This window comes from Bombus vancouverensis, chromosome 9 (genome assembly GCF_051014615.1).
Source record: "Bombus vancouverensis nearcticus chromosome 9, iyBomVanc1_principal, whole genome shotgun sequence".
Lineage (NCBI taxonomy): Eukaryota > Metazoa > Arthropoda > Insecta > Hymenoptera > Apidae > Bombus > Bombus vancouverensis.
Genome location: NC_134919.1, coordinates 9,719,233 through 9,731,866, shown reverse-complemented (window position 1 = coordinate 9,731,866; position 12,634 = coordinate 9,719,233). Strand labels below are relative to the sequence as shown.

At 33.4% G+C, this 12,634-nt stretch overlaps 1 protein-coding gene across 3 annotated transcripts in view; it reads left to right on the top strand.

The window, feature by feature from the left end:
• The window catches only part of LOC117163380 (protein RUFY3), a 30,437-nt gene that overhangs the window by 12,526 nt on the left and 5,277 nt on the right, over positions 1 to 12,634 (top strand). For all 3 annotated transcript variants that reach the window (XM_033345610.2, XM_076621332.1, XM_033345612.2), the window contains one exon: positions 476 to 727. In XM_033345610.2, coding sequence (XP_033201501.2) covers positions 476 to 727 — 252 coding nt within the window. The remainder of the gene's footprint in view (positions 1 to 475; positions 728 to 12,634) is intronic.

The following is a 12,634-nucleotide window of genomic DNA, read 5'->3' as shown; positions in this document are numbered from 1 at the left end:
TTTTGTTTTTGACCACAAAACAATTTGTTTATCATCTCAATGTCTCGTATGAAATAAAAGGAAAATATCTTAAAAAAGAAAATACCTACAATTCTCACAGTTTGGTTACCCATCTCGATATCCTTTCCAGAACAAAATACTTCCACAATCTCCCAACCCAAACCCCACAGTTTCAATCACCTATTCGTTCCCTCCCACAATACCTTCCTTCAACCTCAAAACACTTTGCCTTCGCCGATCGATTTTTCAAGCAACCGCTTCCTTCTCTCTCCTGCATCTCCCTTCTCCTTCCCTTCATCAATCTTCCGAAACTTCTTCGGCTCTCGCGCAATCGAATCTTCTCACTAATAGTCGACGCAACTCGACTCCGCAATCGGCCCTGTAACAACCGATAACACGGGGATAGGGAAACGAATGGAACGTCTGGGACAAAGTTTCAAGGTGTCGAGGCGTAATTCCAGGCCATGTGTTGCAGAAATACCTGGCGCTGCAGGAGGAACATTACGCGTTGAAGGAGATCTGCACCGAACAGGAACGGACTCTGGAGGAACTTGGGGGACAATTGAGCACGGCGAAATTGGCGGCCGTGGAATTACGCGAGGCCGCTGACAACGCTCACCAGCAGCAGAACCAGCAGCAGCACGAGGGTGCAGCGACCTGGGCGAACGATCGACTGGTCACCCAATGCAAGAGCTGCAACCGAGAGTTCAACATCACTCGTCGCAAGGTAATCAAACTTTTTAATTGCCCCTACGCCTTCTACCTCGATTCGGCCATCTCTTTCGTTTCTATCTACTCAGTCGTCGTCGTTATCGTCCTTGTCGTCGTCCATTGACGTCGCGCAAGGATTGCTCTACTGAAAGGCCGAGCCCCGAGTTCGCTTAATCGTTCAATTATCCTTGCCACCCTGAAAATTACCGGTTCCACGGTCCAGATTTCTCCACGGGCTCTATCTGCACAGCCTGTTCGAATCACTATGCGCGCGAACATGTTTTCGAACCAAGCTGACACTGTCGAGAGATTTTATTCCTGACGAAGTTACGCCTCTCTTCTCGACCTTTGCTCGTCTAGACGGCTCGAAGATCCGAATCGCGTGCACCAGCCAAGGAGAACTTTGATGCATGACAGTTCTGTTATTAGAGATAACACGGTGTATCGGGCTGTGTTACGGCTTGCAATTACAAGCGGCCCCGATCCTCGTTTGTTGGTAGTCCGTGCCCAGTCCTTCCTTCCTTCCTGCCTTCCACGACCTACGGGTAATTGAAGAGATTTCGGAGTGGATTTTTGATTAGATTTTATCTGCATCCAGAGAGTGGTATATAGATAATTCAAGGCTCAAGGAGTTTGTATATTTATATACTTCTTGGGTGTTTGTAGTGTCTTTTAGCGCAAGAGATACCAATTCCAGTAATTTTTCATGGAAATTTTATACATCGACAACAATGTATTTTTTAGGTTTTAAATAATTGTTTGTAAAATATGCGGATAAAGATGTTTTCTTTTATCATGACTTCTTTGGTACTAGTATTGTATTTTAGCCATCCATAGATTGAATGTTAAATATTAGTTGATCGAAAATTTTGGGAAACCAAATTTCGTTACTACAACACAGTGTATTTTATGTGATTGGAATCTATGTTTTTAAAATGAAGGTTTTTCATTCTATTGTATTTTTTATTTGTATTGTATTCCTCTTTTATACGTTGTTACATTTGCAATGCTCAACTCTTTTTACAAGTCGATTCAAATTTTAAAGGTTGTCCTTAAATAGTTAATGAGATATTTTACACTTACAATATGAAATATGCTTTTGTCTAGTCTTATTATAATAATAATGTCTTGATTTCTTCCAAAAAGATATCTATCCTCTTTAAACCTGTTTCAATTTCCTATCATATTTTCGGGTTACTTACAAATTCCATTAGCAATGCTTGCCTTTATAATGAGAAAATTCAGCTATACGACTGTTGATATTTTCTATTCACAGATAATTTTTTATTAAGTGGATTTTAAAGCAGGAAATGAATCCAATGTTGTGCGGCACGAGGGGCGTATTAAAGATGCCAAAGTTGTTCAGAATTCTCTCTTATTCGGATATTTTAACGGAAACCGGAAAAGTGCTTTTATCGTGTAATTTAAATTTAATTGAATTTACTGCATGTTATTGGATCACTTTTAATACAAAATACAATATCGCCATTTAAATTTTCAACACATTTGTGAATTTTAATGCATATGTATCTTGGAATTTCAAATAGAAAAAAGATCGTTTTCTTTAAATATTCGATTAAATTATCGATTTAATCATTCATAAGCAATAAGATGTTCAATTTATCCCATTATGTTTAGTGTTTAGTTGTGCGTGGAAAAAATATTTCCACCATTAGAAAACTATTCTTGCTTTACATTGGGGAAACCTTATATTGGGAATTTTCAATTGAAAATGAAGATTTTTCTTTCTAAAAGGCAACAATTAGTTCTTTCAAACAAACTTTCATATTTTAAAAAAGAAAACCAATTGTTAATTATTATCTGTTAACTACGCGTTGATTTTACATGTAAGTGTTAATTTTTGATCAAATTTGCGTTATATCTGCAATTTTTTAAGATTTAGCAAGAAAACCAAATTACTCGATAAATCAGTATAACATAATATTTTGTTAATATTTTACACATAGTATATTCTCTTATAGCACCGTTAGTAATTTTCTAACTGTTGCAAAATTAAACTACGGCTTTAAAAAGATTCCTTTTACAATAGAAAATATATTTCTGTTTTGTCTTTTTTAAGTATTTTTTAACGGAAAAGTTACGCTTGGCGTAGTAGTATGTTCTTTTTCATAAGACACCCTATATACACACTTCCTCGAAAAGTAAATATTCAGTAACAGGACCTTACTCAAGCAAAGAACGATCAATCGAGAATACAGTGTCGACGCGGCGCGAAGAAAAATAACTGGATTTTTGCCTTCATTTTGTTCTTATTTTTTCGCAGTCGAATCACGTAGAAGCACGACATATTTAAAGTATTCCGCCCGCGACCAGATTGTTTCAGATTGTTGAGCTGCTCAGTTGCGTGCATTGATAAGGAAAACTGGCTGAGAGAGATCGGCATTCGTGCATTCGTCATACGAAATATATTTCTATGGCTAGAATTTATGCACGATCCGACCTTATCGAAATTTCGTGAATGTGCACCGGACGTCACGTTAATGGCGTTGTTGCCCTTCGCCCTCATAAACGCAAGCGAAGAAGAGTTTGAGTCGTTAAAAGAATAAAGATTCCTCTAATTCCGTCCAATTCTAAGGAAGTTGCTTTGTAAGCAGAAAACAGATTTTTATTTAAAAATGTTCGATCAGCTTTGATAATCATTCGAACGTTTTCAAAAGGAATTGGAAAAGACAAGCGTGTCTCTGGTGAGATGAGATGAATGTCGAACAGCTGTTGATTATGAAACGCGTTCATTTTCATTTTAAAGAAACATTTCTATTTGGAGATAATGGTTGATTTTAAAAATAACACCTGTAAGTTCTTTAATTTGAACGATAAGATGAATCTTTGGTAATTTTTTGTTCGTTCTTGATTTTACACAGATTCTTTTTGGGAAATAGTTTCTATAAAGTTTTCACTGCTTTCTGTAAATGTCTCATTTGCCACATTAAAATTAAATGATGTTCTATGCTCCTTTCTTCTACATAACTGTTTGCATTGATTTCGTGATAATATATTATTTAGTAATTTATCGCGTCACCTGCTTATTTATTAACTAACCTTTAATAAAAATTATCTTGTACAATCGCAATTATTACAAATGAGCATTTCTGCATTAATGTTGATGCAGCGTATCCTATTACCGATTGGGAGAAACGTCATATTAATATTAATTTTATCGTCAGTAATATGTTAAAGAATACACGAAACTGTGCGAGTTAAATGATCACAACAAATATTTATTACCTTGTTCCATTTGGAATACTCAAAAGAATTACGTGGGATGTTCGTTGGTAACGCTTATAGCACGATCGTAAAAGAGGCTATTTTTGGGTAGGATTCTTAATCCTTTTAAGGAAAAGGAGCAATAAACAGTACACTTTTTAGAATTCTAGTTTATTTCGCACTCAAATAGCTTGAGACGTGTTATAAATTGAGGATTTCCTGAAGAGATAAATTTAAGGTAATTGGAAAACAGATGTAAGTTGATACAAGTTGCCGACGATGTAAATTGATACAAAAAGCCGAATATCTCTCGTAAGTTCAGGCAGCTTTCCACCCATACCAGAAAAAGGCGTATCAAGGGTGCGTGGAAGGGAGGGAGCGAGACTAAGATCAGATGCGGATCAACCATCATTCAGCAAGGATCGAGTCATTCCGTTGCAAACAAAACCCTTACAAAATTGTTAAATCTTACTTCTGTCAAATATACATCGAACTATTCATTGCTATTAACTTGCGAGCGCATTCAGTATGCGATAAGAACAATTAAATATTCACTCGTTGTTAATTCTGTGTGTGAAGTGAACAACCACAGAAAGCCTCTTTCAACGTACACAATTACTTTGTCTATGATCCAACAGCGTATTATCATCGTTAATAACTTTTGAATAGCGTAATAAAGTATTCTTTCTTTAGTATTGGTGAACAAATTTTCAACATTACTTCGCTGTTACCTTGTATGTAGTACATCGTCATTTCGTTGTAATCTTTACGTTCACGCACGTTATAGTGTATCTTATATTTTCCAAACAACGTAGTACGATTCTACTTTTACACGTTTCGATTGTTTTCTAATTTTGCATGTTTTAATAAATATTACATTATGCATTTAATTTTCAAATGCAATAAAGTTTATACAAACCTTATCTTATTCCGAACTACTTTGCTCGATAATCTTTGCATAGCAGCTTATGTATCTGAAGCTTTTTTATTCTTAAATAAAAGGTACACAAGCTTAAGAACAGTAGAGAAAAAACGGAATTCCTGCTAAGAAAGATGCTTCTTTACATCTTGGAGATAAGCTGGATGAGTCTTGTATACAGGATGATTCTAAAGACTTGGCTGCAAACACAATCTAACTCCAGATAGAGAAAATATTCAGAAGGAAATGTTAAATACCTATGATGATGATGAGCTAAATTTACATCGCGAACAAATCTATTGTTATCTGAAACAATAAAGTTAGGTAATGAGTATATATTAAAATCAAGCGATTCTTTCTGTATACAGAATGTAAAAATTTTCATTCTATATTTTCGACTTCTTTTTTCGCGTAGAATCACCCCCTTTCCGCTTGAACCAGCAGTTACCAACCACCCTGTATACATAAGACGTTTATTTCCAAAATTCATGCAGAAAGTCTCATCAAAAGTGTACATTGGATTTGAGTTTTGTGGTGTTTCATGATTCCTTGCTTTTGTCGTTACAATAATATACATTAAATATCGCAATTAAATATCGTTAGAAACGTTCTCTTAACATTTTAACAATAAATTAGTAGTAATTTAAAATGAGGACTAAACCTAAAATCAGAAATTTTCAACACATTTTCATCAAAGATGTTTTCATGCTTCCTCAATCGAAAGAACACCGTATTTATTGTACAAATAATACAAAGAATTACTCCAAATTTAAGAATACATCACACAACTTTAGCAAAATCAAAAGTTTCTATTCCATAGATAATCATAGATAATAAACAATGTCACATTACGATTCACCAAAAACTCCACGTTCACCTCCGCTTACAGTGCAATCACATTACTGCACTATCACTCGTGTCTCTACATACACACACATATACACGCGAGAATACAATCTAGCGTGTTCAATGCATGTACGTTCGGCATGCATATTCAGCGCTTTGGCGTCCCGATAGAGACGTTGCTTGGTCCGTGAAGCACGTTTAGACCATGCTTTCCTCCGCCTCTTTTCTTTTTTCTTCTTTTCGCTCCCTCGTTCGTTGTCTGGCGCAGCTCCGTAGAAGACACGGGACATTACGAAGGGGATAGCTCACGGGAACCGGTTGGTAAGTTATTGCATAATAACAAGCCAGACTCGGTATATCCTTGTTACTCATTTTTCGCGCCGACCGAGTATTACCATACTGTTTAATATAGAATAGGCCAGCCGACCGCGTTGCCGCGCAGGTGGACAAGAGCTGTCGGTTGGCCACCGATGATTTGAACCTTCCGCATGGCTTTCGAAAGACGGCTTCCTGGGAAAACCGAAGCGAAAGAAGGCTTATGTATTTCGTATATGCAAACTCGTGCAACGATAACGTTTTGTAAAATTGTTGTTAACCTATTAAGGACGTAAAGAACGCAGACGCAATATTTCATTTGCAATTTCTTTTCAGTCCATTTGAATTACTGAATTCTGTTTCCTTTTTTTTTTTTTTTTTTTAATATTGTAGCGATGAAGGGGGTTTGGCTAATATTTATAAAGTTTGAAGAGATTGAAATATTTATAACACTATGATTTTTTTTAGAAACAATAGTACGTTTACGCAGCTTTTATGGATTATTTTTCTATTCAATGCTTAATGGATTAGCAGAATTGTTGCTCTTCTGTGAAGCTGTTGTATTACCCTGGTTTGTCAAGTTATTGTTTGTGAGTTGCATTCAATATTCTTTTTCTCTCGCTAATAAAAAAAAGAAAAAAAACATTTACATGGAGATTCAAACAAGCTTTATTAATTTCTTTTACGTATATTTTGTTAAATACTGGTTTCCAACAAATTTCTCTATACGTTTGATATTCCTGAATGGAATATTTTTACGTTTAATCGTTCAGTCTAATATAATCGATCGTGTATCTATCATCGATGCACATGCGTCGCAGCAAGCAGATGTTAGAATGCATAAATTGCAAATTGGAATAAGGGGCTAGCATCGTTTGCAAGACCAAAATGGCGACATATCTTTGCATTATCGATGATATCGATTCGAGCACAGATGCTAATAATTGGAACACCTCGAACTTCTTATATAGATTTCGTAACATAATTGAAGGAATGACGATTTTTATTTATACGAATATTTTTAGAAATAGACGTATTAAATTACCTATCCTTAATCGTGTCTTATCTTGAAAGCAGGTCGTTCTATTCCTGTATGTTTAGTACAGCGGATATATCATTTTCTGATAGAATATTTAAAACACCGAAGTAATTTAAAATAAATTTGGGAATATTGGCGTCGTAATATTAATTAGATATGCGAAAATTTATAATGTCTCTAATTTGAATATATCGAATCTTTTTTCAATTGTACTAGTTTCATAAAAAATGTTTTTGAACCTATCAATTAATTTGATTATAATTAAATTAATTAAATTGAAGTTTCGTGAAGAAAGATTACAAATCGTTTACCTAGAGTAAATATCATTTTGTTTATGAAAATAGTTGCGGGATATATTTCTGGATCAAACAAATTATTATGAAGTGTTTCCAGAAAAATCATTTTAGAGATAACGATTTTATTTATTTTAAAATTAAATGAAATACGTGGAATGACCATTTGATATGCTATAAATATTTCTTGAACGATTGTCCTCCTTTCATTATAAATGGAATAAGGTATTAATTTTTTTCCATTTACAGATAACTCTCGTCAAATTGATTACACGTACTAGAAATACTCATTTTCTATTCTGCATTATTATTTGTTTTCTTTCCAATTAATTAAGAAAAACACGAAAGATAATGAAGAAATAAGGAACTTATTTGTAATAGATAACTGAATTTCCTTTTAAGCTCGCGGGAAACTTTCTTTTATATAGTATAATATCAATAATAAATACACGTCTCTTATAAAGAAGACATAACATGTAAGATCAGATTTATCACAAATCAAACATATCTGCCGCTTGCATACTTGATAATCTCTTGATAAACATTATTGCAACGTCAAAGAGTTGGTTAATAATCCTTGTTTCAGGACGCATTTAAACAAATAAAATAATTTCAGAATATACACAAGTATAACAAACTAAAATGAATTCCGGAATAAAACAAATTTTCTAGAACATGAATTGCGTGTCATTTCCCCGAATCGCAAATACATAACTATACAGATATTAATCGTAATTGAGCAACATAAATCTTCTCTCTTAAATTTGGAATTCAGATAATCCACCGAGAAATTATAGCGGCGCCGGTGATGATTATTAAGATTTAACATAAACTTCGTAACGAACGCTCATTTCCTGTTTCTCGATGCACGAATATCTCTGTTTCCGTACTGGAAAACAGTTGGAAGCAATAAGATACGCCCAATTAGGTTAACGATCCTCCACAGGAAAAAATCGTTGGTTCGTTCACGCGATCGCATGGAAAATGACCGAGATGGGTTTCGTGGTGCGAAGTCGAAACAACCAGATGGTGGTGGGTTGTTTTCATCGTTTATCAGTTCGCATTGCAGCTTCCCCTTCTACCTGTTCGTCTCCCCGGAATCTACTGTTTCAATAACACAAAGCTGATTAACCGTATCGAGTGACGGCCTCATGTTTGATCCGAGTGCTAAACTACAAATATGACAAATTGATCCCATTAAGATATGGTCGAGATGTTGAATATACAGAAAGGTGACGTTCCTGATAATCCCATCTTGTACAGTTGGATTAATGTTATTTTAGTAGAGTTAATAATGTTGTTTATGCGGTTTCACATTCATATCAACATAATTAAAGCAATATAAGGCAATATAAAGTATCATAAAAATATAAAAAAAATAAAGTATAATCGTTTATTAAATGTTGCAACGATTATTTCCTTCTGGATATTCTAATTTAAACTGAAATTCAAGTAATAGGGGTTCGCCAATTTTGTCCACTATCTACAATATTATCTTTCGTTCCCGTCATATAAGAACTCGCATTTGTATAAATGAATTGAATCGACAGAATTTCAATTAATCATTAAAAATTAAATTTCATTAATAATTGATAATATCTCAATGGCAATCTACTGTCTGATATTATACAGCTAAATCTACTGATCCTCTAATTTTTCTGAGCAACGTATCATACATCAACGTGATCAAATCTTGTAGAATTAAGCTGATATTATTAACGATATTTACAAGTCACAAGTTATAACTTACTATTAGTATTGTAAATAAAAGTTTATAAATAAACATTCTATAATAAAAATATCTTTCGTTCAAGGATAAATGATAGAGTTGTAAGTAATGTTACCATGTCCTAAATATTAGAAGAAACTACTCAAAGTGCTTATGATCAGGCAACTTTGTATCAAAATTGTGGTGATCCTTCTAAATTTGCCACCTCTGGGATTCACACCAACAGAGTATTCTCCCGAGTCCTCGTCTAATCATCCCGCTCGTGCAAATACGATCTTTGACCTGACCTCCCTGTGTCTGAGCCACAGGCCTGATGATGCCACTAGTACAGTCCAAAATGTATCTTTCTCCCTGCTTTCCTTTTTCCTTCCTTGTCTCTTTTCCTTTCTATTTTATGTATCATTACACAGAATCAGTCTATGACCGTGGAAAGAAATTTCATTTTTAATGATTTGTTAAATTAATTTATTGATGAAATTTATAGCTGGAACGTAATAGCTAAAATCAAAAAGTGTATTTTAATCTTCAGACAACAAAATTTTCGGGTCTATTCTTGCAATTACGAGCAGAAATATAGTTTAAAATTAATATCTGTAGAAATATTAATAACAAAAAATTGAAACAAAAAATCTAAACTAAGTAAAATCACATAACATCTCAAGAACGTAATATTATATCGAATTTTAAAATCGCTAGTCCATAAAAGGTGGAAAATATCATTTATCATGTTTTCCATTATATTTCTTGATCGTAAACAATTATGAAAATATTATGCAATAATTAATACTAAATATATTCTTACATATGCATTTCATTTGTCACCAACATTTTATTTCGATTTTGAAACGCCAATCTTATATCTTAATCCGTACGTCAGAGAAGTGAGTTATATGTATTTCTTATTACATGATCTTATCTTAGAATTACATACATGGATATACATATGAGCATATATGTAGAATAATCTTATTGCAATTCTGAATTATTTCAGGGAATGTTGACTGTTCTCTCGATGAAAGACATTCTTCGCTTAATGTCTATTAGTTTGATATCGAACTACGGATTTACACAAATTACATAAATTACAATTACTTCCTTACAATGTCTAAATAGGCACCACAATAACTAAACAAAAACTTAATGCTCATTTAATATCGCTAATTCCAAATTATCAAAACCAAAAAGTAGAGAAAGCTCCGTGATAGATCATTTCACGATATCTTTCACATTCGATCTGCAAGCTGATTTATTCCTGCTGGAAAGTATCTATAAGTAGGTATCTATCGCGAAGGAGATCAGATGAACTGGAGGCAGGTCCATAGTCGACGAAAGTCGTGCTCTGACCAATCTAGGTTCGTAGGTTTCTCTCGTAAGTCATATTGATGGGACGGTTCAATAATTAACTTGGTCTGGAAATCGGTTATCGGGGTGATATTATTCGGCCTCTTAGTTCCTCGGTAATAACTGGCAACCAACGTTGAACGAACGAATACCGGACCACCGTCATCTTACTTAAGGGATTCAATTTAGATGTAAAATTTAGAGTGGTGGTCGCGCCAGATCCCGCCGCCTCGGCTCTCTTTTTCCTTTTCAGACGACGAATTCCGCATTATTATAATAGACCGTTGGTAATGGCTTGAAAATAAAGACCACCGAGGTAATGGAGAAGCCGGATAGCAAGAGGAGAAGCATCACCTAGACCTGAACGTGCATAGACGTCATAAACTTCCTTTCCTCGTTTCTCCTTCGATCCCTTTTTATCCTTACCATTTGCAAATCTTCCACTGTTTCTTATTCTTACTCCTCGATGCGTACTTGATGACGTTCGTTTTCATGCTCCGCTAAGAAATGAAATTTACGAGCGAGAAAGTTACGTTTGTTACTTCCCTGGATTTCGTACTCGTCGCTTACCTCGTATCGGGAAATTCCTCGTTTCGAGTTATGAGGCTTTAAATTTGTGGATACTAGCTGGAGTAGAAATTATGCTGCGGAGGAAATAATTATTGAACAAAATTGACGTTTAATAATTTATGTACATAAATTCTTTTCTTTTTACAGACCGCAATTAGAGAAGTGGAATTTAAATGACTGGATGTAGACATTGATGTAATAGAATGATCTCAAAAATATTTTTAAGTATTTTTTATATTGTTGAAGAGTATACATTTTTTTAATGTAAATATACCTACATACATACCTACATACCTACATACATAAAAGTCATATGGTTTTCCCACATTTAAAACGCATAAACACAGACACACGTATTTTAATGAAGTGTAATTGTTTAAAGTGAAAATGCCATTAAAATTGTATTGGTTTTGTAAGATTAGCGATATAAATATGATAATATAAATTAAATACTATTTTTTAATTTTCTTATTGGTAACTTGATATTTCAAACTATGAACATTTATATTTTAATATCACTTAATATTTTAATATCTAGTCCGATACTGGTTTAATATTTCATATATTATTTCTTATCTTTTATTCGAACTCTTTAAATAAATTTTATTCCATTGTTTCGTACGTTTTAAATATTACTTTCTAGCCAAAGTTTGCAGATTGTACCTGATCAGTATTCAGATATAGAAGGAGCTTTAAATACATTTGATACCGTAATTATTCTCAGAAGTTTGTGAATGATAATTCAGTAATAACAATGATAGAAGATTTAGTAATTGATCATCATTACCACCAATACGTAATATTAACAATTATTATATGGATATTATTCGCTATTCTGCATATCATTACACGAGAGAGAAACAAACGAATTTCGATACTTTGAATTGTAATTTTCTGTTTGCCACTAACATTATAATGATGTATCAATATACATAGCTGTAATTAGTTGAAAGTGTCTGATGCCGGAAAATATCAGTATTTACAAATTTTTTACAAATAACAAATGAAATAGATTTTTTGCCAAGAAATACATGAACATTTCTTTCCCAAACAAATTTAGTACGACAGACAAATTATAAATAAGAAAATTGGACATAACGAAGAATTTTAAATTAATATAATTAAAGTTAGATATAAATTAATTAGTTACATTGGCAAATTTCAAATTGTTTGAAATCATAATCTAATATGAAATATGTTTCATTTTATATAAATTTTCTTATCAATTAAATTTATCTACAGAAAGTTATAACTTTTAAAGGAAATGTAGTACAACATCGTTTCCATAAATTTGGATTATCTAAAATCATGTGCGATTATACAAAAATTTTATAGAAAAAGGCAAGGACGTTATACAAATATCTCAAATAAAAACAAGAAAATTTCCACCCCTATTCAATGCACTATTTTACCTCAATCGCTTCTTCATTTAAAAATACGTAGCATATATACTATAATATAATATAACATAATGAGATTTTTCTTCCTATTCCGTTCAACATTATTGTGAACGCAACATGTACAGACTAGCAAGGTAGAAATAGAAGAAAATGATATTTTACAAGATTAAACGTACTTTTCCCTGAAATTGACGCAGGAACAATAGGGTTCCTAGTACATCGGGTGAAAAAACTCTGTTGTTCGTG